This window comes from Dipodomys merriami, unplaced genomic scaffold (genome assembly GCF_024711535.1).
Source record: "Dipodomys merriami isolate MVZ:Mamm:240054 unplaced genomic scaffold, mDipMer1.0.p SCAF_10, whole genome shotgun sequence".
Taxonomy (NCBI): domain Eukaryota; kingdom Metazoa; phylum Chordata; class Mammalia; order Rodentia; family Heteromyidae; genus Dipodomys; species Dipodomys merriami.
Genome location: NW_027202271.1, coordinates 14,230,378 through 14,257,501, shown reverse-complemented (window position 1 = coordinate 14,257,501; position 27,124 = coordinate 14,230,378). Strand labels below are relative to the sequence as shown.

The following is a 27,124-nucleotide window of genomic DNA, read 5'->3' as shown; positions in this document are numbered from 1 at the left end:
GGCTCTAGGGATAACTCTTACCCCTGAGCAGGCCCAGGCTCAAGAGATCACTCTCATCCCTCAGCAGGCCCAGGCCCCGGGGATCACTTTTACCCCTGAGCAGGCCCAGGCTCAAGGGATCATTCTAACCCCTGAGCAGGCCCAGGCCCTAGGGATCAGTCTCACCCCTCAGCAGGCCCAGGCTCAAGGGATCAGTCTAACCCCTGAGCAGGCCCAGGCCCTAGGGATCAGTCTCACCCCTGAGCAGGCCCAGGCTCAAGGGATCACTCTCACCCCTCAGCAGGTCCAGGCCCTAGGGATCACTCTTACCCCTGAGCAGGCCCAGGCTCAAGGGATCACTCTCACCCTTCAGCAGGCCCAGGCCCTGGGGATCACTCTCACCCCTGACCAGGCCCATGCTCTAGGGATAACTCTTATCCCTGAGCAGGTCCAGGCTCCAGAGGTCACTCTCATCCCTCAGCATGTCCAGGCCCCGGGGATCACTCTTACCCCTGAGCAGGCCCAGGCTCAAGGGATCATTCTAACTCCTGAGCAGGCAGTAGGGATCAGTCTCACCCCTCAGCAGGCCCAGGCTCAAGGGATCAGTCTCACCCCTGAGCAGGCTCAGGCTATAGGGACCACTCCTACCCCTCAGCAGTCCCAGGCGCAAGGGATTAGTCTCACCCCTAAGCGGGCCCGAGTTCGAGGAATCACTCCCACCCCTCAACAAGGCCGAGCTAAAGGGATCACTCCCACCCCTCAGCAGGCCAAGACTCTGGGGATCACTCCCAGCCCTCAGAAGGTCAAGACCCTGGGGATCACCCCCACCCCTCAACAAACTCAGGCTCAGCAGATCACTCCCACCTCTCAGCAGGCTCAGGCTCAGGGGATCACACTCACTCCTCAGCAGGTCCAGGCCCTAGGGATCCCTATTACCCCTGAGCAGGCCCAGGCTCAAGGGCTCACTCTCACCCCTGAGCAGGCCCAGGCCCTGGGGATCATTCTCACTCCTGAGCAGGCCCAGACTCAAGGGATCACTCTCACCCCTGAGCAGATCCAGACTAGGGGGATCATTCCCACCCCTCAGCAGTCGCAGGCTCTAGGGATCACTCTTACTCCTGAGCAGGCCCAGGCTCAAGGGATCACTCTTACTCCTGAGCAGGCCCAGGCTCAAGGGATCACTCTTACTCCAGAGCAGGCCCAGGCTCAAGGGATCACTCTTACTCCTGAGCAGACCCAGGCTCAAGGGATCACTCTTACTCCTGAGCAGGCCCAGGCTCAAGGGATCACTCTTACTCCTGAGCAGGCCCAGGCTCAAGGGATCACTCTTACTCCAGAGCAGGCCCAGGCTCAAGGGATCACTCCCTCCCCTCAGCAGGCCCAGGTGCGGGGTATTAGTCCCACCTCTAAGCGGGCCCGTGGTCGGGGAATCACTCCCACCCCTCAACAAGCCCGGGCTAAGGGGATCACTCCCACCGCTCAGCAGGCCAAAGCCCTGGGTATCACTCCCACTCCTCAGCAAGCCCAGGCTCAGCAGATCACTCCCACCCCTCAGCAGACCCGCACTCGGGGGATCACTCCCACCCCTCAACAAGCCAGGGCTAAGAGGATTATTCCTACCCCTCAGCAGACCAAGGCAGTAGGGATCACTCCCACTCCTCAGCAAGCCCAGGGTCAGGGCATCATAGTCACTCCTCAGCAGACACAGACTCCAGGGATCACTCCCACCCCTCAGCAAGCCCAGGCTCGGGGGATTACTCTTACCCCTCAGCAGGCCCAGGCCCTGGGGATCACTCTAACCCCTGAGCAGGCCCAGGCTCAAGGGATCACTCTAACCCCTGAGCAGGCCCAGGCCCTGGGGATCACTCTAACCCCTGAGCAGGCCCAGGCTCAAGGGATCACTCTAACCCCTGAGCAGGCCCAGGCCCTGGGGATCACTCTAACCCCTGAGCAGGCCCAGGCTCAAGGGATCACTCTAACCCCTGAGCAGGCCCAGGCCCTGGGGATCACTCTAACCCCTGAGCAGGCCCAGGCTCAAGGGATCACTCTAACCCCTGAGCAGGCCCAAGTCCAGGGGATCACTCTTACTCCTGAGCAGGCCCAGGTCCTGGGGATCACGCTTACCCCTGATCAGGCCCAGGCTCAAGGGATCACTCTTACCCCTCATCAGGCCCAGGTCCTGGGGATCACTCTTACCCCTGAGCAGGCCCAGGCTCAGGGGATCACACTCACTCCTCAGCAGGCTCAGATCTTGGGGATCACTCTCACCCCTGAGCACACCCAGGCTCAAGGGATCTCACTCACATCTCAGCAGGCCCAGGCTCAAGGGATCACTCTAACCCCTGAGCAGGCCCAGGCTGAAGGGATCACACTTACTCCTCAGCAGGCCCAAGCCCTGGGGATCACTCTTACTCCTGAGCAGGCACAGACTGAAGCATTGGAAGTCACTGTCACACCAGAGCAGATGAATGCATTTGGCTCCGCCTTTACTCCAAAGCCAGTTCAGACATTGTGGCCTCCTCTCACTTCTGCTCAAGATCAGTTATTGGAAGTCTCCAGCATCTCAAGAAAGGTCCAGCCATTGCAGGATGGTCTTGTCTCAGCAAAGAAACAAGCATTGATGATCACTCCTAAGAAAGCCCGGACTTTAGGTACCAAACTTACCCAGCAACAAGCTCGAGCATCAGCTATCACTCCCACCTCTGTGCAGGAACCAGAATTAGAAGTCCCTGTCACTGAAGAACAAGCCTGGAAATTGGGAGTTTCTTTTATTCCAGAAAAGTCTCAAGAAGAATCAAACATCATTACCTTTAAGCAGTTGCAACCCTTGCCAGTCACTTCCTCTCGTCAACAAGCTCAGACATTTCATACTCCTCAAACTTTGGAAAAGTCTGACACATTGGTTCCTTCCACTCTCAGACCATTTGAGGAACTGAAGACTACTCTCCCCACTGGGCAACCCAGAATACCAACTTTAACTCCAAGCCTTAAGAAGTCCCTGAAATCATCTCCTCAGAAGTCCTCTATATTTAAGATACCTCCTACTCCTTTGAAGAAATCAAAGCCTCCTCTTGCTCAGGCTCCCATTGCACCTCCAAAGCACCTAGAAAAAAGTGCTCCTTTTGTCTCTACAAAGCTCATGGCACCAGGGATCCCACCTATGTCTAGACAGATCCCAACATATAGAGGTCAAACCACTCCTGCACCATCCCTAACACCAGAGGTCCCTTCCCAATTTGAGCAGCTCCTAATTGCTGGGGCTCCTGCCACTCCAAAGCAGTTCCTGACTCCCAAGCCTCCTTCGAGACCAGAGGCCCCTCTAACTGGCAGCCTACCTCTTTTATCTGGAGTTCCACTTACCTCTGGACAGATTCCCAGATTGTTGGCTCCTTTATCTCCTGGACAGCCCTTGATTCCTGGGGCCCATTCCATCCCCAGGAAGTTCCTGGAATCTGGACTCGTAGCTTTCTCAGACCAAATACAGGAATTACAGATTCCTGCTTATACTGAGCAACCTTCCTATTTTCAGACTCCTACTCTTGAGCAGGATTTTATTACAAAAACCCTTTCTGGGCAAGTTTCCCCATTACGGATATCTCCTATCACTGAGCAACGGACTCTCCCAACCCTTGAAAAGCCCAAGACAGTCCTTTCTTCTTCAACAACTCAAAAAAAACTGGCAACTATTGCTTCTCTGAAACCTAAATCAGTATTAACCCATCCACGGGCTTCAGATTTCAAAGTGTATCAAGCTCCTTTCACTATCAAGAAGGCTGAAATATCAGAGGTCTCTGACGCTTCTGAAGTTACCTGGAAGTCCCCAGAATTAACCCAGTCCTACTTGGCTGATTATAGGCGACCAGTATTACAAACTTCTTACATTGATGAAGCCCTTCCCACTCTAAGAAAGCCTGTAAAATCACCACCTACTCATATTACTCAACTACCCAAAACATTACAGATCTCACCTTCTGAATGGGATCTGAAACCCCTACTGCCCTCAATAGACAAGCCTGGGATTATAACTTCAGCCAAGATCTTAGTGCCTCCTTCCTCTCCCCAAGACCTTGAAGAGAAGAGGTATTTTGTTGATGTGGAGGCTCAGAGGAAGAACCTGATATTGTTAAATCAGGTCACAAAAGTTTCTGGACTCTCTGCAGAACAATACACAACAGCTTGGAATCTCATAACTGAGATAATTCATATGGACACAGTTCGGCTGGAGTACCTAGTTCGCAAGTACATTGCCTACAGACAGATCCAGCGTGTCAGGTAGATGTAATTACTATACAGCTCATTTTCTGATATAGTCCTGATTTCAGATACCCTCCCTCATTGCCTAGAGTATATTCATATTTGTAAGATCATATGCTCTAAAATTCTTTCTAGGAAGTGGCGCTGTGGCTCAAGCAGTAGAGCGCTCTCCTTGAGCTGAAGAGCGCAGGGACAGCACCCAGGCCCAGAGTTCAAGCCCCATGACCGACCAAAAACAAAACAAAACCAAAAAACAAAAAAAAATTTTTTTCTAGATTCCTTTTAGTATTTTAAAGTTGGTGATTGATTTGCTTGGGCTTTTTGTTGTTTTTTTTTTCCCTTTTTTTTTATTGTGAGAATACTGTACAGAGGAGTTACAATTACATGGGCAAGATAACCAGTACATTTCTAATCAAGTATTGTTGCCTCCTCTTTGTTTCCCCTTCCCATCCCTTCCCATACTCTTCCCACCTCCACCTACCCAATCCTCCCCCCCACACCAAAGTTGTAAAGTTCATTTTTCGACATAACGACTTGTATGACTCATTATTGCAATGGGTCCACCTGTATCCCTAGTTAAACAATTTGTTTTGCCCTACCCCTCCACAAATTATGCCAATATCAAATACAGTAAAAGCAGGGGTTATACCGTGGAGGTTGTTGTGGTTTTATCGAAGTCTGTGGTTTACAATTTACTATTAGGAGATTTAGACCTCATTTGTTTTATTTATTTGTTTGTTTGTTTATATTTTGGTCGGTCATGGGGCTTGAACTCTGGTTCTGGGTGCTGTCCCTAAGCTCTTCAGCTTAAGGCGAGCACTCTACCACTTGAGCCACAGCACCACTTCCGTTTTTTTTTTTTTTTTTTTCTGCTTATGTGGTGCTGAGGAATCGAACCAGGGCCTCATGCATGCAAAGCAAGCACTCTACCACTAAGTCACCTTCCCAGCCCCTTGTTTATTTTTTTTTAACATAGCTAACCAGTTTCTTGATTCCTATTTGCAAAACAATACACCTCTTTCCCTGTTGATTTAAAGCACTTTTACCATAATTTTTTTAAATCATTTGAGTTGATATCTGTTCTTTGCACTATTTTCTCTTGCTCTATTGATAAATCACTTCCATTTTGTTATTAGGTTCACCTCTTCTCTTCCTGCCTCCCCTCTCCTCTTCTCTTAAAAAAAATTTTTTTTTTGTATTGAGTCTTTGTTTTGTTTTGTTTTTTGTCATTGTGGGGCTTGAACTCTGGGTCTGAGTGCTGTCCTTGAGCTCTTCAGCTTAAAGCAAGTGCTCTACCACTTGAGCCACAGCACCACTTTCAGATTTCTGGTGGAGATAAGAGATAAGAGTCTCCTGGACTTCCTGCCGGGCTGGCTTTTGAACCTTGGTGCTCAGATCTAAGCCTCCTGAGTAGCTAGAATTACAGGCTTGAGCCGCCAGCATCTAGTTGGTTGTATTGAATCTTCAAATATGCTAAGTAAATAGTCTATCACATGCTAGGTAAACAGTCTACATTTTCAGACACTTTTTTCTTTAGTTTGTGATAGGGTCTCAGGAAGGTACCCAACTTGGCCTTGAACTTGTTATCCTCCTGTCTTATTCTTTTGAGAAGGCTAAAAGAAAAAGAAGGTTGGGTTTTGTTAAAATTTTCAAAATTTTATATATATATATATCATAATATATATTAATGTTTTATATATAATTCATTATATATATATATATATATATCATATACATATTGGGTTTGAACTTAAGGCCTCACGCTTGTACTCTGCACTCTGCCAGCCTTTTGGGGCCAGCCCTAGAACTGGTTGTTTTTGAGATAGGGTCTTACTTGATCTCAGATCAGCCTTCTCAGTGATCTTCCTATTTGGGCTTCCTTTTATTATAAGAATGACAGAAACTGTGCTGTCACTGTGCTTCCTCCATGGCTTAAGATGACAGTGTGTGCCACCACACCAAAGCATTGTCAAAATGGAGTTTCACAACTTTTATGTCTTCAAACCTCAAGCTTCTGACCCTCACCTCCCAAGTAGCTAGAATTACAGTCTATTTGGTGTGTGTGTGTATGTGTGTGTGCGCGCGCGCGCGCGCGCGCACACGCGCGCACAGGCTGTCAGACTTTAACTCAGAGACTAACTATCCTTGAGTTTTTTTGATCAAGACTAGCATTCTACCAGTTGAGCCACAGCCCCACTTCTTGCCCCTCCCCCCCTCCTGCTTTTTTTGGAGTTAATCTGAGTGTCTTAGACTTTCTTGCCCTGGCTGGCTTCAAACGTCAATCCTCAGATCTCAGCCTCTTGAGTAGCTAGGATTAGCTGGGCACTGATGGATCATATAACCACAGCCTTTTGCTTTGCCTAGGGGCCACTGAAAGATGCACCAAATATCATCTGAACTCCCTACATAACTGGTATAATAAACAAGCATCTAGAAAAGAGGGAGGCAGTTGTTAGGAAAATCTGCCGAGTAATCACAGAAAGCTTAAGGAACTGGGTCAACAAGGAATTCTTTTTTCACACCAATTCCTTGATTAGTAATAGACCAGTAATTTATCCTGAGCTCAATTGTGCCAAATATAGATATTTGTCAGGTGGTGTATGTAGGGCACCCCGGGACTTCTTGCAGCCACTGATATTCACATCCTTCCCACAGCGGTACACCCCTCTCAAGCTCCCTCTCCCAACTAGCTAATAATATGGGAACAATCAAGAGTACTTGAATGAGCAATAACAGAAAATAATGAAAGGCAATCACTCAGATAAGCTTGAGACCAAGAGAGTAGAAAATGGATAAAGTATGAGAAAAGGAATTTGGCAGGGTTTTTTTTGTTTGTTTAACTGATCCTATATATACATATATATGTATGTATATATACATACATATATATGTGTATATATATAAAATCATTGATGCTGCAGTTTTAAAACTACAAAAGTTTGAAAATGGAAGATGTCTTCTGTTTAAGGAAGTACTGAAAGACTAGGAATGTGATTTATTTTTTTTTAATTTAATTTAATTTTATTTGTGAACATACTGTACAGAGGAGTTACAATTACGTGGGCAGCATAATGTGTACATTTCTTACCAAGCATTGCAGCCTCCTCCTTTGTTTACCCTTCACATCCCTTCCCAGCCTCCCCCCTCCCCCCCAGTGATTTATTTATTAATGACCAACTACTTTTGTGCGCTAAGGTTTCCATCTGTGCATCAAATCACAAAGAACACATAGTGTTTTTTCCTTTTTTTTCCTTTGGCACAGCAAACCCTGTGTAACTTGCTCTAGAATGTTTCATCAAGAGTTCCAAACAAGGGGCTGGGAAGGTGGCTCAGTGGTAGAGTGCTTGCCTTGCATGCCAGAGGCCCTGGGTTCGATTCCTCAGCACCACATAAGCAAAAAGAAAAAAGCCGGAAGTGGCGCTGTGGCTCAAGTGGTAGAGCGCTAGCCTTGAGCTGAAGAGCTGAGGGACAGCACCCAGGCCCAGAGTTCAGGCCCCATGACCGGATCCCCCCCCCCAAAAAAAGAGTTCCAAACATCAAGAAAGTACATATATAGAGAAGAAATCACTCTTCAAAGAAGTAATAAAATAATGCTCAAATGATCCATTGTTTAGGAGGTTCCAAATCTTTAATTATAACCAATAAAAGAGATCTAAGAGCTAAGAATTTCTTTCTAAGTGTATTTACTTAAATGTATATATACATATATCTATACAAATATATATACATGTATTTGTAAATATGCATGTTCAAAAAATATTTTCAGGGGCTGGGAATGTGGCTTAGTGGTACAGTGCTTGCCTGGCATTCATGAAACCCTGGATTCCATTCCTCAGTACCACATAAACAGAAAGAGCCAGATGTGGAGCTGTGGCTCATGTGGTAGAGTGCTAAAACAAGCCTTGAATAAAAGAGGCTCAGGGACAGTCCCCAGTGCCCAGTTCAAACCCCAGGACTTGAATCTATATCTATATAGATATAGATACAGATACTATATCTATATCTATATCTAGATATAGATATTCTTTTTTTTCCCCAATCAGTCCATATGTCATCTACAAAACAACTAACCTTTTTTTTTTGTCGGTCATGGGCTTGAACTCTGGGCCTGGGCTCTGTCCCTCAGCTCTTCAGCTCAAGGCTAGCACTCTACCACTTGAGCCACAGCACCACTTCCAGCTTTTTCTGCTTATGAGGTACTGAGGAATCAAACTCAGGGCCTCACGCATGCAAGGCAAGCACTCTACCACTGAGCTACCTTCCCAGCCCCTAACCAAATTTCTTACCATACCTCTTAAGGCTTTTCATAATACAGCTCTTCTAGCTTCATCTCTTATTATATCCTTTCATCTATCTGTAGTCTAAAAATCCCAGACTTCCACTATCAAACTATAGCTTTCATATTATTGCATTTTTTCTTTTCTTTTTTAAGATGAAGATTGTTTATTCATTCAATCATCTTTTTCTCTTTTTTGTGATACTGCGATTTGAACTGAGGACCTTTTCCTTCTTGGCAGGTGCTCTACTACTTGAGCCACAACTCCATCTCTCATCCAATCATCTTTTAAACAAACTTTGACATTAAGTCTCTCTTTTTATGTGGTGGACAGGATTGACTTATTTGTGTATGTTAGCCAAGTATTCTACCACTGAACTATGTCCCCAGTCCTGTCTTTCTTTCTTTTTTTTTTTTTGAGTGCGGGCAGGGAGGAAAAACAATACTGGAGTTTAAATTAAAGACTTCATGCTTGCTAAGCAGATGATCTATTGCTTGAGTGTTTTTGCTTTTTTGTTGTTGTTGGGCTTGAACTCAAAGCCTGGGCACTGTCTCTGAGCAATTTTGTTCAAGGCTAGTGTTCTGCCACTTTGAGCTGCCACAGGGCCACTTTTGGTTTTCTGGTGGTTAACTGGAGATAAGAGTTTCACAGGGGCTTGGGAATGTGGTTTAGTAGTAGAGTGCTTGCCTAGCATGCATGAAGTTCTCGGTTCGATTCCTCAGTACCACATACACAGAAAAAGCTGAAAGTGGCATGGTGGCTCAAGTGGTAGGCATTTAATCCCTATGTCCAGATGCCTTTTTTTTTTTTTCTTAATCAGTCATGGGGCTTGAAACTCTGGGTCTGGGCGCTGTCCTTGAGCTCTTCAGCTCAAGGCAAGCACTCCATCACTTGAGCCACAGCACCACAGCATTTCTGGTGGATAACTGCAGGTAAGAGCCTCACGGATTTTCCTGCCTGGAGTGGCTTCACACCATGATCCTCAGATCTCAGCCACCTGAGTAGCCAGGATTACAAGCGTGAGCCACTGGTACCTAGCTTAGTTAGTTATTGGTTGTGGGGCTTGAACTCAGGGTTGAGCCTCTTTGTACTCAAGGCTAGTGCTCTCTCTACCATATAAGCCATAGAGTTAATTGGAGATAGGAGTCTCATGGGGACTTTTCTGTCGGGGCTGGCTTTGAACTTCAATCCTCAGATCTCAACCTCCTGAGTAGCTATGATTATAGCCCTGAGCCACCGGCTCAGCATTTCTTTATAATATTCTCCAATCGAGAATTTCTCATGCTTTTGTTTTCTATGCTGTGGAATATAAAAGGCAAAATGTTTTTTCATACTTCAGTAAAGCTACTTATCTCAGATTTTGTTTAAAATGCAGATGCCATGGGGCTGGGAAGGTGGCTCAGTGGTAGAGCGCTTGCCTTGCATGCTCAAGGCCCTGGGTTCGATTCCTCAGCACCACATAAGCAAAAAGAAAAAAGCCGGAAGTGGCACTGTGGCTCAAGTGGTAGAGCGCTAGCCTTGAGCTGAAGAGCTGAGGGACAGCGCCCAGGCCTAGAGTTCAGGCCCCACGACCGGACCCAAAAAAAATAATAATAATAAAATAAAATGCAGATGCCTGATTTTTACTCAACAGGTTTGAGAAGGTGGGGATAAGGTTCAGTGGTACTGTGCTTGCCTAGAGTGTGTGAGGCCCTGAATTTGAAGCAGAGCACCATTTTCACAAGTTATTTGCTGGGCTAATAGCAGGAGAGGTTGTTGCAGGCGGATCATGAGTTTGAAGTCTGCATGGACTACATAGTGAGACTTCCATCTCAAAATAAAAATATAAAAATAATGGTCTGGAGCCGGGCGCCGGTGGCTCATGCCTGTAATCCTAGCTACTCAGGAGGCTGAGATCTAAGGATCTCGGTTCAAAGCCAGCCTGGGCAGGAAAGTTCGTGAGACTCTTATCTCCAATAAACTGCTAGAAAACCGGAAGTGGCACTGTGGTTCAAGCGGTAGAGCGCTCGCCTTGAACTGAAGAGCACAGGGACAGTACCCAGGCCCAGAGTTCAAGCCCCACGACTGACAAAAAAAAAAAAAAAAAAAAAAGGTCTGGGACACACTTTGGAATCTGCCTTTTCAACAAGCACTCAACTAATTCAGTCTAACACTAGGGTCCATATGTTGAAAAATATTACTATGTGAAAAGAAAGAATATCTGGGTTTGCTTCCTAGATCTGCTAGTTATTAATTACGCAACATCAGAAAAATCACTAGGCTTTCAAGACTATGGCTCGGGAAGAGCTCTCTCTGTCCAGGACATCAGAGCTTGCTGTCTTGGGTGCATTTTCAACTCCTCCCTGCCTCCAAGCATTAATAAAGTGGCTTTACCCTTTCCCCAAGCCCCCCCCCCCCCACCTCAAAAAAGAAAAAAAAATCACTGGAGTGATGTAACCAGGGAAAGATGGCAGAGTAGAAAGTTTCCTCTGTTTAACTTAATAAATGAGAAGGGTCAGGTAAAACAGGAAAGACTATATTCTGAAGAGAGAGAAAAGAAGGAGAATATCAGAAAGATGCTCTTCAGGGCGATTGAAGAGCATGAATAAACAGAAAGGCAACAAAGAAAAAATAGTAAAGAGTCTACAGCTCCAGCCTCTTTCAGGAGAGAATGCTTGAAGCCTCTATTACAAGGTAAGGTAGGCAGCCTTGGTGATAGACTGGCAATCCTGGCTACAGACAAGCCCATACTTTCCCCAAGCCTTAAACCCAGTGACTTCTCCTACACGACAGATTAACATCAGCGGTGAAACACTCAGGAGATGGGTGCTAACCCTTAGCATTCTTGGTCAAAGCTACTGCTCTACCACCTAAACCATAGCTCCACTTCCAGCTTTTTGGTGATTAAATGGAAATAAGAGACTCATGGACTGACTTGGAACCATGCCCCTCGGATCTCAGCCTCCTGAGTAGCTAGTATTACGGTGTGAGCCACATTGCCTGGCTACAAGAAGCCTTTGGCATGCAAATAGAAAAAGAATAAGTCAAATTATCTCTATTTTCAGATGATGTAATTCTGTAGTTAAAAGACAAAATATGCATGACTCATGGTGGGTGCTTGTCCATTGAGCACTGAGTTCAAATTCAAGTACTACTAGGATAATTAAGACCCTAAGCAGGGCTGGAAATGAGGCTTAGTGATAGAGTGTTTGCCTAATATGCATAAAGTCCAGGGTTCAATTCCTCAGTACCACATAAACAGAAAAAGCCTGAAGTGGTGTGGTGGTTCAAGTGATAAAGTGCTGCGTTGAACAAAAGAAGCTCAGGGACAGTGCTTAAGCTCTAAAACTTTTGTTTTTTTTTGGTCCAGTCGTGGGGCCTAAACTCTGGGCCTGGGTGCTTTCCCTCAGCTCTTCAGCTCAAGACTAGCGCTCTACCACTTGAGCCACAGCACCACTCCCGGCTTTTTTCTTTTTGCTTATGTGGTGCTGAGGAATCGAACCCAGGCCTCAGGCATGCAAGGCAAGCTCTCTGCCACTGAGCCACCTTCCCAGCCCCTCTAAAACTTTTATATACTATGGTGGGAATTAAAGTTAGTGTAGCTACTATAGAAATCAGTATGGCAGTTCCTCAAAACACTAAAAATAGAACTATCATATGATTCTGCTGTGCCATTTGGGCCTATACTCTAAAGGAATGCAAGTCAGTATACAATAGAGATATCTGCTTATAGCAAATACACCTGTTTATAGATATCCATTTTTAGCAGAACTATTTATAACAACCAAACTGTGGAATTTCCCTAGGTATCCATAAAAAGATGAATAGACATACAAAGTATAGATAGATAGAGAGAGAGAGAGATAAATAGAAACCTTATATTTTCCTGTCTGTGTCATAAATGCTTGGAAGGTAAGGACACTTTTTTGTTTTGTTTTTGAAAGAGTCTCATTATATAACCCAGGCTGGCTTTAACTTGAAATCTTCCTGCACCTGCCTCCTGAGTGGTAGGAATATAAACATGTGTCACCTAACCCAGCTGAAATTTTGTTTTTGTTTTTGTTTTTGGTCGTGGGGCCTGAACTCTGGGCCTAGGCGCTGTCCTTCAGCTCTTCAGCTCAAGGCAAGCGTCTTGATCCACAACACCACTTCCGGCTTTTTCTGCTTATGTGGTGCTGAGGAATGGAACCCAGGGCCTCATGCATGCAAGGCAAGCACTCTACCACTGAGCCACCTTCCCAGAATTTTAATATATTAAAATTTTAATATATTAAATGAAAATTGTAATATATTAAAATAGTAATAAGAAAAAGGCACTGGTTTTCTCACACCTGTAATCCTAGCTACTCAGGTGGCTGAGATATGATGAGGATCACAGTGCAAAGCCAACCCAGTCAGGAAAGTCCATGAGACTCTTATCTACAGTTAACCACAAGAAAACCGGAAGTGGCCCTGTGCCTCAAAATGGCAAAGTGCTAACCTTCAGTGAAAGAGCTCAGAGACAGAACCCAGAACCTGAGTTCAAGCCCCACGAATTACCGACAAAAAAAAAAAAAAGCAGTAACACTAGTGTAATACTAGTGAACTCAGTGTGAATTTGTTAGACATATAGATTATGGAAGATTATTTACAATGGAACTAGATTAAGGTCTCAGTAAAGAAGCCTTCCATCTTCCATCCCATAACTACTTATTAGGAATTGAAAGAAACTGATTAGCTGAGTTAGGTTCAGTAACTGTACTAATCTAATTCTTATTAATTTTTTCAAGAAACAATATAATCAAACGATTAAAAGCCATCCAGAATACTGGGAAAGGTTACGAGGTCCATGACCTTTACATCATGCTGAGCAGAATTGATGACTACCAGAAAAAGGTGATGTGGGTCTGGACGGAGAAACAGAAGTCTCTAGAGCAGAAACGATATCAGAACCTGAAGAAAATGATCAGTTTATTTACTGAGGTAACCTGTTTCCCATTCTCTTCAGTGTTTGGTTTAAAAAAAAAGAGGGGCTGGGAATGTGGCTTAGTGATAGAGTGCTTGCCTAGCATGCATGAAGCCCTGGGTTCGATTCCTTAGTACCACAAAAACAGAAAAGGCTGGAAGTGGCACAGATCTGTAATCTCAACTTGAAGGAGGTACAGGTATGATGTTCATGGTCTGAGATCAGTCTTGGGGATTATTTTTTTGGGGGGGGGGTTGGTTCAGGGCTTTAATCCTGGGCCTCGGCACTGTCCCTTAGTTCTTCCGCTCAAGGCTGGTGCCCTACCACTTGTGCCACAGCACCACTTCCGGTTTCCTGGTGGTTTATTGGAGATAGGAATCTCAAGGACTTCCTTGCCCAGGCTGGCTTTGAACCATGACCCTCAGATCTCAGCCTCCTGAGTAGCTAGGATTATAGGAGTAAGCCACCAGAGCCTGGAGAGCCTGGGTATTTTGAGATTTGTTCCTGTTATAATATAATTAAGCCTGGTGCTGGGGGCTCACACCTGTAACCCTAGCTACTCAGGAAGCTGAGATGTAAGAACTGCAGTTTGAAGCCAGCCTGGACTTGAACATTGTTAAAATTCTAATCTCCAATTAACTAGCAAAAATCTGGAAGTGAAGCTGTGGATTAAGTGGTAATTAGCCTTTCGTACAAAAGCTCTGGCCCGGGCTGGGAAGGTGGCTCAGTGGTAGAGCACTTCCCTTGCATGCCTGAGGCCCTGGGTTCGATTCCTCAGCACCACATAAGCAAAAAGAAAAAAAGCCAGAAGTGGCACTGTGGCTCAAGTGGTAGAGCGCTAGCCTTGAGCTGAAGAGCTCAGGGACAGTGCCCAGGCCCAGAGTTCAGGCTCCACGACTGGACCCCCCAAAAAAAACACACACACACACAAAAAAAGCAAACAAAAGCTCTGGCCCTGAGTTCAAGATCCAGAACTGGTGCAAATGCACACACGCGCACAAACACACACATATTAATTGTAATAAATAATAAGTGGTATTATACAGTATGAATGTATTTTACTTAGTTGCTCTAATATTAGACAACCAAGTTGACTGCCCCTTTATGACTTTTTTTCCACACTTAAACTCTCTCTCTCTCTCTCTTTTTGCCACTCCGGGGCTTGAAATTCAGGGACTAGGCACTGTCTCTGAGCAAGAATTTGCTCAAGGCTAGCACTCTACCACCACTTCTTGCTTTTTCTGTTTATGTGGTACTAAGGAATGGAACCCAGGGCTTCATGCATGCTAGGCAAGCACTCTACCACTAACCCACATTCCCAGCCCAACTCCACTTGATCTTAACCAAAAGAAAGTAATACAGTAATTCTCTTTTCTTACTTTTTAATTTAGTTCCAAGAGAAGTATAATTTAAAACTTAGTCAACCTATTCCCTTGATTACTGACAAGAAGCAGATACCCAAAGTTACTGAATTTGTCCAACGGCCATTCAAGTTTCTAGTTGGAGAGGACAAAAGATCTGATGTCTTCAAGGAACTTGGGTATGTACTAGACAGATATTAAACTTTGTTGGATGATATGTAAAACTTAATGCATACGCTGGGAAGGTGGCTCAGTGGTAGAGCACTTGCCTTGCATGCATGAGGCCCTGGGTTTGATTCCTCAGCACCACATAAGCAGAAAAAAAAAAGCCGGAAGTGGCGCTGTGGCTCTAGTGGTAGAGCGCTAGCCTTGAGGTGAAGAGCTGAGGAACAGTGCCCAGGCTCAGAGTTCAGGCCCCACGATCCGCCCCCCCCCCCAAAAAAAAACTTAATGCTTTATTTTTGTCTAATTAAAATATTGCCAGGTGGTGGTGTTTCATACTTGTAGCTACTCAGGATGCTGAAATCTGAGAATGGCAGTTTGATGCCAGCCTGGGCAGGAAAGTCTACAAGACTGTTATCTCCAATTAACCACCAAAAAAAAACCCCAAACAAACAAACAAAAAGAAGTGGAGCTATGGGCTCCAGTGGTAGAGTACTAGCCTTGAGCAAAAAAGCTCAGGGACAGTGTCCAAGCCTGAGTTTAAGCCCCAGTGTAAGCACAAAAAGAAAGGGAGGGAGGAAGGGAGGGAGGGAAGGAGGGAGGGAAAGGGTGAGCAAGTTTTGGGAAAGGGAAAAGATATATATTGTCTGTATACTTCATGAAGATAAGAAGATAGTTTTAAGATGGATGATTAGGCAAAGTCCAGAGCAATGTAGTTTAGTAATTATTTTAACAAAGTACACTTTTACTATACCTGTCTGTCAATGTATAAGGGGAGAGCATTACAGGACAAGGTGGTAGTGAAGAGCAAGGATGGAGTAAGACTCATAAGCTATGAGGCCATGGAGAACCAAGGCATTTAGCACTTCCACTTAATGTTCTCTGATTCTGTAGAAAACAAGAAGAGATGGAAGCCATCTGGAATTCTGATTTGTCCACTTCAAGCTACCCAATAACAGAGAAGACATCAATACACTCAGTCTGGGCCATGCTGGGGGGTTACCCAGACATTCCTAAACTGCTTGAGTTAGATATCCAGTCTACCTTAAGAAAATCTCTTGCTAACATTCAATCACAGTAAGTAAAGGAGGGGGAGTCCTCTGGTAATGGGCTTTGGTTTGCCTAACTAGACTTTCTTCTGAAGCACCAGGGAGTTACCAAAAGTAAATGTTTGGTGTGAAGTTAGATACCATCACTCACAAAATAGCACATGAAATTATGAAACTCCTCTTCATAAGCCTTTAGATATCACTACTAAATAACATAAAGCACATGTGCATGCACACACACACACACACACACACACACACACACACACACACCAGTTGCAAGATGAGTGCTAATAGTTAAGTCCTGTAATCCTAGCTACTTAGAAGTCTGAGGATTATGATTCAAAGCCAAATCAGGTAGTCAAATCCAAGACTCTTATCTCCAATTAACCAGCAAAAAGCTGGGGGTGTGGCTCAAGGGGGAGAGCACCAATCACGAGAAAAAGTAACCAAGAGCAGGAGGCCCTGAAGAACACAGAAGAACAAAAAGAAAAACAAACAAACCAAACAGTTACAATACCTAATCTAACACTACATAGGTCCATTTTAAATTCTGTCTTTAGAGATTTGTTATTAGGTACCAGAAAGCACTTAATCCATATATGATTCAGTGATATAAACTTAAATGTAGTTGCCATATCTACAGTTTGAGGTAAATTAGAAGTATTGTAGAACATGCCTATAGTCTTCCCTATTTGAGAGCATACATAGGAAGATCACTTGAATAATTGGGTTTGAGATCCACCTAGGCAACATGGTGAAATCATGGCTGAAAAAGACAAAAATAGGGCTGGGAAGGTGGCTCAGTGGTAGAGCGCTTGCCTTGCATGCATGAGGCCCTGGATTCGATTCCTCAGCACCACATAAACAAAAAGAAAAAAGCCGGAAGTGGCGCTGTGGCTCAAGTTGTAGAGTGCTAGCCTTGAGCTGAAGAGCTGAGGGACAGCGCCCAGGCCCAGAGTTCAGGCCCCACGACCAGACTCCCTCCCCCCCCAAAAAAAGAATACACAGGCTCATAGTCAAAGGGGGTATGCACATCTTCTTTTGTCTTTTATGGTCCTATTTTTCTAGCTTGTTTTTGTGGTTACTGACTCAGGGATTAGAGCTCTGGAAGGGAAGATAGAGAAGGTTGAAAAGTTCTCTCTCAGTGTTATTATTGTATTTTCTAGCTTCATAATCTTCCTTTGCTACAGGTTCTCTCTCTCTCTCTCTCCCTCTCTCTCCCCCCTCTCTCTTTCTCTCTCTCTCTCTCTTTCTGTCCTGTCATGGGGCATGAACATTGGGCACTGTCCCTGAGCTCTTCAGCTCAAAGCTAGTATACTACCACTTGGAGCCAGAGTGCTACTTTTAGTTTTCTGATGATTAACTGGAAATAAAGAATCTCTGGACTTTGCTTTCCTGGCTGGCTTTAAACCGTGATTCTCAGATCTCAGCTTTCTGAGTAGCTAGGATTACAGGGTTGAGCTACCAGCACCTGGCCCCAAGTTCTCTTTGAAATGTGGTCTTCAGATCTTAGTCTCCTGAATAGCAAAATTTTTTTTTTTTTTTTTTTTTTTGTCGGTCGTGGGGCTTGAACTCTGGGCCTGGGCGCTGTCCCTCAGCTCTTCAGCTCAAGGCGAGCGCTCTACCACTTGAGCTACAGCGCCACTTCCGGTTTTCTGGTGGTTTATTGGAGATAGGAGTCTCACGGTTTTTCTTGCCTGGGCTGGCTTTGAACCGCGATCCTCAGATCTCAGCCTCCTGAGTAGCTAGGATTACAGGCGTGAGCCACCAGCGCCCGGCCAAAATTTTATTTTTTATGAATTTTTTTATTGTGAAAAATACTGTACAGAGGGGTTACAATTACATGGGCAAGATAATGAGTACATTTCTTATCAAGCATTGTAGCCTCCTCCTCTGTTTCCCCTTCCCATCCCTTCCCGTCCTTCCCCCCCCCCCCCCGCCCCCCTGAATAGTGAAATTTTAGATGTAAGTCACAGATGCTCATCAATGTGGCTGATTTTTTTTTTTTTTTTTTTTTTGGTTGTGGGGTTTGAACTCTGGGCCTGGGTACTGTCCCTCGGTTCTTCAGCTCAAGGCTAGCACTCTACAACTTGAGCCACAGCGCCACTTCTGGTTTTTTCTGCTTATGTGATGCTGAGGAATCAAACCTAGGGCTTCATGTATGCAAGGCAAGCACTCTACCACTAAGCCATCTTCCCAGCCCAACGTGGCTGATTTTTTTTTCTTTTTTGGTCCAGTTGTGGGGCCTGAACTCTGGGCCTGGACGCTGTCCCTCAGCATTTCAGCTCAAGGCTAGCGCTCTACCACTTGAGCCACAGCGCCACTTCTGGCTTTTTTCTTTTTGCTTATGTGGTGCTGAGGAATCGAACCCAGGGCCTCATGCATGCAAGGCAAGTGTTCTACCACTGAGCCACTTTCCCAACCCTTGTGGCTGATTTTTAAAGCTGATTTTTGAGGTACTTTGGTGAGTTCACTGAAGATCATCATCACTGGTGAGCTCTCACCAGCAGTTTTCTTCAGGCAAATACATTTCTCTATTCATCTGATTATTTACATTTCTTTCTTTCTTTGCCCCATGGGAATACTGTGATGCTTCTGGCTTTTCTCTGTTGAGACATGTTTACACATTTAGGCAGTATCCTAAGACAGCCTCATATCCTTTTGGTATTTGTATGAGTGGCCCACATCTGGTCTATGAGAAACCCTCAAGATTTGTGTAGGTGCTCTGAGGTTGAAAGTTTATATCCCAAGGCAGCACTGCTGTAGAAACAGAAACAACTTTTTATTTGCTTCTGCTGTCAGCTTCCTTCAGTTTTGTTTAAGTGTGGGAACAGTCCCCTGTCCATTGGATTGTCCACAGGGGTCCATGTTAAACTTTTGGAATAAGAAAGTGGTAGGAGCCCTCAATATCCTCCTTGATCTCATCACATCATCAAAGTTTATGTCAGTTGACCTATAAATCCTGGTTTAGTACTTCTTTTCAGAATTTAGTATCTATTGTTTTATGTTTAATCTGATGATCTGTTGCTTGTACGTCACCAAAACTTCCATTTTTGCCATGCTAATAATATATATGGAATTTTTAACTTGGAAGAGTATGTGCTGAACACTTTCAGAATGGGAAAAATTGAAAGCAATAAAGAAATCTAAGCTTATTGCTTAGAACCAGTGGCTCACGCCTGTAATCCTAGCTACTCAGGAGGCTGAGATCTGAGGATTGCAGTTCAAAGAGCCCAGGCAGGAAAGTCCATGAGACTCTTTTTTTTTTTTTTTTTTTTTTTTGGTCCGGTCGTGGGGCCTGAACTCTGGGCCTGGGCACTGTCCCTCAGCTCTTCAGCTCAAGGCTAGCGCTCTACCACTTGAGCCACAGCGCCACTTCCGGCTTTTTTTTTCCTGCTTATGTGGTGCTGAGGAATCGAACCCAGGGCCTCATGCATGCAAGGCAAGCGCTCTACCACTGAGCCACCTTCCCAGCCCTCCATGAGACTCTTATCTCCAATTACCCACCAGAAAATTAGAAGTGGTGCTGTGGTTCCAGTGGTAGAGTGCTCGCCTTGAGCTGAAGAGCTGAGGGACAGTACCCAGGCCCAGAGTTCAAGCCCCATGACTGACCAAAACAAAAAATCTATTATTTTTTTAAAAATGAGAGAAATCAGGGTCTTAATTATTGTTTACATTGAGTTTATGGTATCTATTTGCTAACATAGAATGAATGTATGAGATATATTTAAGACATAGTAACAATAATGGAAATTATAGGATTACTTTATCATCCCTCATTTTTGCTCACTAAAATCTCTTCTAGGTATTTCTCCTAAGAAGAACAATACTTCTTCTATTTTGCAGCGGTTCAAGTGCCAGCCAAGAGACTCATTCCCCTCTAAGTTTAATGTCCTTACTAGCCTAAAGATCTCAGTTTAAGTAAATCTCTATCTGAGCTGCCTTTTCTGACCTCCTCCTATGTGTTCACCTTGCATCTTGGAACAAATATTAGCTAAACACTGACCATTTTGTGTGGGAATTGCCTTACCACTTACCTCCTGGCTTCAGATACATTTTGATTATCTACAGGTTGTTTTTGTTCTGCTCACTTCCCTCTCACACACATAATTACTTATGGTGAACATGCACAATAATCGGGCACTGAGATTAAGAATGTATGAAGAAACCGGGCACTGGTGGCTCACGCCTGTAATTCTAGCTACTCAGGAGGCTGAGATCTGAGGATCGCGGTTCAAAGCCAGCCTGGGCAGGAGAGACTGTGAGACTCCTATCTCCAATAAACCACCAGAAAACCAGAAGTGGCGCTGTAGCTCAAGTGGTAGAGCGCTCGCCTTGAGCTGAAGAGCTGAAGGACAGTGCCCAGGCCCAGAGTTCAAGCCCCACGACCGACCAAAAAAAAAAAAAAAAAAAAAAAAAAAAAAGAATGTATGAAGAGTCAAAGAGATTATGGACACCAAGCAAAAGAAATTGTAATATGGTACAAAGACCCAGGGAGAGTAGAATATTGCTTCTTCTTTTTTTTTTTTTTTTTTTTCTTATTGGTCGTGGGACTTGAACTCTGGGCTTGGGCACTGTCCTTGTGTTCTTCAGCTCAAGGCGAGTGCTCTACCACTTGAGCCACAGTACCACTTCCAGTTTCTAGTGGTTTATTGGAGATAAGAGTCTCACCTCACGGACTTTCCTGCCCAGGCTGGCTTTGAACTGCAATCCTCAGATCTCAGCCTCCTGAGTGGCTAGGATTACAGGTGTGAGCCACCAGTGCCCAGCTTCCATCACTTTTACAGTAACAATAAAAAATTTACAAAACAAGGCCGGGCACCTGTGGCTCACGCCTGTAATCCTAGGTACTTAGGAGGCTGATATCTGAGGATCTTGATTCAAAGCCAGTCCGGGCAGGAAAGACTGTGAGACCCTTATCTCCAATAAACCACCAGAAAACCAGAAGTGTTGTTATGGTTCAAGTGGTAGAGCGCTCGCCTTGAGCTGAAGAGCTGAGGGACAGCGCCCAAGCCCAGAGTTCAAGCCCCACAACTGACCAAAAAAAAAAAAAAAAATTACAAAACAATAATAACAGTCAAAAGATTTGAACAGATAATTTGACAAGGGACATTTATAAGCAGCAAAGAAGTGGGGGCATAGAAATGGAGAAACAAAGGATGAACAAATGCAGCAGTGGTACTCACTAAACACTATGTTGAAAATGAACTATACAACTTATAGGTACAGATAGGAGGGTAAAAACTGGGAGAGAGCAAGAGAAGGGGTGACAGAGTCCAAAACCAAATGCATTTTTGCCAAGTACTGGTGGCTCAGGAATCTCTCATCTCCAATTGACCAACAGAAAACCTGAAGTGGCTATGTGGATCAAGTGGTAGAGTGCTGGCTTTGAGCTGAAGAGTTGAGGGGATAGCGCCCAGGCCCAGAGTTCAAGACCCACAACCAACAAAAAAAAGAAAGGAAGGAACGAAGGAAGGAAGGAAGGAAGGAAGGAAGGAAGGAAGGAAGGAAGGAAGAAAAAGAAAGAAAGAAAGAAAGAAAGAAAAAAAGAAAGAAAGAGAGAGAGAGAAAGGGAGGAAGGGAGGAAGGGAGGAAGGGAGGAAGGGAGGAAGGGAGGAAGGGAGGAAGGGAGGAAGGGAGGAAGGAAAAAGAAAAGAAAAGAGAAGCGAAGCTCATGGACAATGTCCAGTCCTAGAGTTCAAGCCCTAGGACTGACCAAAAAAAACCCAACAACAACAAAAAAGTATGTTCTTGGGCTGAGAAGTTGGCTCAGTGGTAGAGTGCTTACCTCACATGTATGAAGCCCTGGGTTCGATTCCTCAGCACCACATAAGCAGAAAAAAGCCGGAAGTGGTGCTGTGGCTTAAGTGGTAGAGTGCTAGCTTTGAGCTGAAGAGCTTGAGGGACAGCGCCCAGACCGAGTTCAGTCCCATGACCGACCAAAAAAAAAAAAAAGTATATTCTTTATCTGTAACCCTTCTGTACATCACCTTTAAAATAGCACTATAAAAAAAAAAAGGAGAAAAGTGAGTGGCAAGGAAATATATGAAAACGCTCTACATCATTAGTCAAAAATAGAATGATATGGAGCCGGACGCTGGTGGCTCACGCCTGTAATCCTAGCTACTCAGGAGGCTGAGATCTGAGGATCGCGGTTCAAAGCCAGCCCGGGCAGGAGAGACCGTGAGACTCCTATCTCCAATAAACCACCAGAAAACTGGAAGTGGCGCGGTAGCTCAAGTGGTAGAGCGCTCGCCTTGAGCTGAAGAGCTGAGGGACAGCGCCCAGGCCCAGAGTTCAAGCCCCACGACCGACAAAAAAAAAAAAAAAAAAGAATGATATGGGTGGAAGGTGGCTCAGTGGTAGAGTGCTTGCCTTGCATGCAAGAGGCCCTGGGTTCAATTCCTCAGCACCATAAGCACAAAAAGCCAGAAGTGGCTCTATGGCTCAAGTGGTAAGAGTGCTAGCCTTGAGCTGAAGAGCTGAGATATAGCACCCAGGCCCAGAGTTTAGCCCCCACAACCAACAACAACAACAACAAAAATAGAATGATAAACTACTATATGCCTATTGGAAAATGTATTGTTAAAAAAGTATGGCTGGGCACTGGTGGCTCACACCTGTAATCCTAACTAATCAGGAGACTAAGATCTGAGGATCACAGTTCAAAGCCAGCCCAGGCAGGAAAGTCCATGAGACTTATCTCCAATTAACCATCAGAAAAACCAGAAGTGGCATTGTGGCTAAGTGGTTGAGCGCTGGCCTTAAGCTGAAGAGCTGAGGGACAGTGCCCAAGTCCAGAGTTCAAGCCCCATAACTAATTTTTTAAAAATTACAAAAGCCGGGCGCTGGTGGCTCACGCCTGTAATCCTAGCTACTCAGGAGGCTGAGATCTGAGGATCGCGGTTCAAAGCCAGCCCGGGCAGGAGAGACCGTGAGACTCCTATCTCCAATAAACCACCAGAAAACCGGAAGTGGCGCTGTAGCTCAAGTGGTAGAGCGCTCGCCTTGAGCTGAAGAGCTGAGGGACAGCGCTCAGGCCCAGAGTTCAAGGCCCACGACCGACAAAAAAAATAAATAAATAAATAAATAAATAAAAAATAAAAATTACAAAAATTAAAAAAAGAAAGTATGGTAGGATGGAAATCACATACATTGTAGGTGGGGATTTTAATTTGGAAGCTACTCAAGTTAACTTTATACCTGCAATATGACATATCTGCTATACTTACAAGCATTTACCTGAGAAAAATAAAAGCATAAATCTATGAAAAAATGTATATTTAAAAGTTCACGCTGGGCTGGGCACTGGTGGCTCATGCCTGTAATCCTAGCTAATCAGGAGGCTGAGATCTGAGGATCACAGTTCAAAGCCAGCCCAGTCAGGAAAGTCCTCGAGACTCTTAACTCCAACTAACCACCTGAAAAACAGAAGTGGTACTGACTCAAGTGGTAGAGCGCTTGCCTTGAGCTGAAGAACTCAGGGACAGCATCCAGACCCAGAGCTCAAGTCCCACAAACAACAACAGGAAGGAAGGAAGGAAGGAAGGAAAGAGTAAGAAAGAAAGAAAGGGAAGGAAGGAAGGAAAAAGAAAGAAAGAAAGGGAAGGAAGGAAGAAGGAAGGAAGGAAGGAAGGAAGGAAAGAAGGAAGGAAGGAAGGAAGGAAGGAAGGAAGGAAGGAAGGGAAGGAAGGAAGGAAGGAAGGAAGAGAGAAAAAGAAGTTCAAGCCCGGCACTCGTGGCTCATGCCTGTAATCCCAAGTACTCAGGAGGCTGAAATCTGAGATTTGAGGATCGTGGTTTGAAGCCAGTTTGGGCAGAAAAGTCCCTGTGAGACTCATCTCCAATTAACCATTCAAAAACTGCAGGTGGCACCGGGCTCACACCTGTAATCCTAGCTACTCAGGAGGCTGAGATTTGAGGATCATAGTTCAAAGCCAGCCTGGGCAGGAAAGTCCATGAGACTCTTTAATAAACCACCAGAAAACTGGAAGTGGCACTGTGGCTCAAGTGGTAGAGCACTTGCCTTTGGCTGAAGAGCTGAGGGACAGCGGCCAGGCCCAGAGTTCCTCCCACAACTGACAAAAAAAAAAAATTGCAAGTAGCACTGTGGCTCAAGTGTAGAGCACTAGCCTTGAGCACTAAAAGGCTCAGAGACAGTGTGCAAGCCCTTAGTTCAAGCCATACAACTGACAAAAACCCAAAAAGTTTAAAGCAACTTTATTTAAATAGGAAACTATAACCCAAATGTCCATCAACGGGTAACTAGATAAACACACTATAATACACACACTACAATCTTGCTCAATAATAAACTACTGATACATACTGTATCACATGGATAATTTTTTTTTTTTTTGCCAGTCTTGGGACTTGAACTCAGGGCCTGGGAATTGTCCTTGAGCTTCTTTTGCTCAATTCTAGCACTCTACCACTTGAGCCACAGAGCCACTTCCAGCTTTTTCTGCTTATGTGGTACTGAGGAATCAAACCCAGGGCTTCATGCATGCTAGGCAAGCACTTTACGACTAAGACACATTCCTAGCCCTATTTCTTTTTCTTTTTGCTAGTCTTGGGGTTTGAACTTAGGACCTCATACTTGCTAGGCAAAGGGCTCTTGAGTCACATTCCCAACCATTATTGTTTTAGTTATTTTTCAGATAGGGTATTATCTTTTTCAGGAAGTTGGTTGGCTTCAGTCCATGATTCTCTTTTTTATCCCTCCCATGTAGCTGGGATAACAAGTATAGACTATCATGCCTGGCTTATCTCATTAACTTTTTGATTGGGTTTACAACAAACAACTATCTGCCCAATCTCTGCCCTCTGAATAGCCACTATGCCCATCTGAATTTCTTTTTTTTTCTGGCTGAATTTCCAAATAATTATCCTGAATAAAAAAAGGTAGGCAAGCCAGGCTCCAGTGGCTCACGCCTGTAATCCTAGCTACTCAGGAGCCTGAGATCTGAGGATCATGGTTCAAAGCCAGCCCAGGCAGAAAAGTCCAAGAGACTCTGATCTCCAATAAACCACTAGAAAACCGGAAGTGGCTCTGCAGCTTAATTGGTAGAGCACTCACCTTGAGCTGACGAGCAAAGGGACTTGCAAAAATCTTATGATGTTTTTATTTTTATTTTTATTTATTTTTTTGTTGGTCATGGGGCCTGAACTCTAGGCCTGGGCACTGTCCCTCAAGCTCTTCAGCCCAAGGCTAGCACTCTACCACTTGAGCCACCTTCCCAGCCCCAATCTAACGATTTCTATCTTCATTCACTGCTTATTAGCCCAACTTCCCTTCCCATCAAAGCCTGTAAGAAAACATTTTAAAACCCCTGGAAGACAGCCAGGTACAGTAGCTCCATACCTGTAACTAGCTACTCAGGAGGCAGAAATCAGGAAGCTCTTAGTTAAGGCCAGCCTAAGGAAAAGTTCTTGAGACCTATCTCAATCAGTAAAAAGCTGGGTGTAGTCAGGTGCCAGAGGCACAAGGCTAAAATACTAGCTACTCAGGAAACTGAGATATGAAGATCCCAGTTCAAGGCCAATTGAGGCAGGAAAGTCTGTAAGACTTTTATCTCAAATTAAGTATGAAATGGCCATAAATGAAGCTGTGGCTCAAGTGTTGGAGCACCAACCTTGAGCAAAAAGCTAAGAAACAGGGGCTGGGAAGGTGTCTCAGTGGTAGAGTGCTTGCCTTGCATGTATGAGGCCCTGGGTTCCATTCCTCAGCACCACATAAACAAAAAAAGTTGGAAGTGGCGCTGTGGCTCAAGTGCTAGAGTGCTAGCCTTGAGCTGAAAAGCTGAGGGACAGTGCCCAGGCCCACAACCAACAACAACAACAATAAAAAAAAAAAAGCTAAGGAACAGCATGTAGGCCCTGAGTTCAAGCCCTAAATAGTCTCCCTCCAACACACACACACACACACACACACACACACACACACACACACACACACACACACACACACACACACACAAGTTAATGTGTGATGTTCACTTCAGAGTAATTAGAAAATACAGGCAAGGGCTGGGAGTATGGTTTAGTGGTAGAATGCTTGCCTAGCATGCATGAAGCTCTGGATTTGACTCCTCAGTACCACATACACAGAAAAGACTGGAAGTAGCACTGTGGCTCAAGTGGTAGAGTGCTAGTCTTGAGCAAAAGAAGAAGCTCAGAGACAGTGCCCATGCCCTGAGTTCAAGCCCCAGGATTGCCAAACACACACACACACACACACACACACACACACACACACACACACACACACACACACACACACACACACACACACACACACACACACACACACACACACACACACACACACACACACACACACAAAATAGCCAAGTCTATTTCTAGAAAAAACAACTACTTTCAAGATTTAGCCTATGTCTAACAGTAGAGGTACCGGTGCCTCAAGAGTCTAATCCTAGCTACTCAGGAGGTTGAGATCTGAGGATCATGGTTCAAAGCCAGCTCCGGCAGGAAACTCCGTGAAACTCTTATCTCCAATTAAGCACCAGAAAACTGGAAGTGGGGCTATGGCTCAAGTGGTAGAGAGCTTGCCCTGAACTGAAGAGCTGAGGACAGCACCCAGGCCCAGAGTTCAAGTCCCATGGCTGACCAAAAACAACAACAACAACAACAAAAACCCAAATACGAATATTGTTCAATACAAAATAACTTATTGCTAATTCTTTTTTTTTTTTTTTCCATTTTAGTCCTGGGAGAATTCTGCCTCCTTAATGTGACTTATAAGTTTGGATTATCTGTTGATTTTATTTATCTTTGTGCATTCTGGAAGCATTCATTTTCTTCTAAGATTGACCTTTATTCTCATAAATATGTTTGAGAGCAGTTTGTTATATAATTAATTTTCTTATCTCATTTTCAGATCTAAGAAGATTCCCAAGTGATAACAAATTATATAAAAGCATTTTGAAAGAAAAATTCAGTATGTTTTAGTAAAATATCTATTCTCAATTTTATGGATATAAATTGCTTTGTTTATTCTTTGTTTTTATATGCTTGCTATAGTTATTCATTTCTACATTTACTGCTATTATTCAAGAAAGAATATCATCTGAGTCTAGGAATGAGGCTTAGTGG

General features: G+C 44.6%; 2 protein-coding genes and 1 non-coding gene across 3 annotated transcripts in view; 2 read left to right on the top strand and 1 right to left on the bottom strand.

Moving 5' to 3' along the window:
* Positions 1-27,124, bottom strand: part of Larp4 (La ribonucleoprotein 4) — a 174,167-nt gene that overhangs the window by 106,946 nt on the left and 40,097 nt on the right. The gene's annotated exons all lie outside the window — the stretch shown is intronic.
* Fam186a (family with sequence similarity 186 member A) lies at positions 1,979-20,087 on the top strand. The gene is made up of 5 exons (XM_070040920.1): positions 1,979-4,251; positions 13,259-13,451; positions 14,826-14,974; positions 15,852-16,034; positions 19,815-20,087. The coding sequence occupies exons 1-5, from the start codon at positions 2,444-2,446 to the stop codon at positions 19,825-19,827; spliced, it is 2,346 nt and encodes a 781-aa protein (XP_069897021.1). The 5' UTR covers positions 1,979-2,443; the 3' UTR covers positions 19,828-20,087.
* Trnaa-ugc (transfer RNA alanine (anticodon UGC)) lies at positions 22,353-22,424 on the top strand. The gene has a single exon. It is a non-coding gene; the product is annotated as a tRNA-Ala (tRNA).

What these genes read in the sequence shown, in the direction of transcription:
- Fam186a (XM_070040920.1), top strand. Translation starts at nt 2,444, where the DNA reads ATGAATGCATTTGGCTCCGCCTTTACTCCAAAGCCAGTTCAGACATTG. An exon ending in AGACAGATCCAGCGTGTCAG is followed by an intron (nt 4,252 to 13,258) that starts GTAGATGTAATT and finishes AATTTTTTCAAG; the next exon opens with AAACAATATAATCAAACGAT. An exon ending in GATGTCTTCAAGGAACTTGG is followed by an intron (nt 14,975 to 15,851) that starts GTATGTACTAGA and finishes CTGATTCTGTAG; the next exon opens with AAAACAAGAAGAGATGGAAG.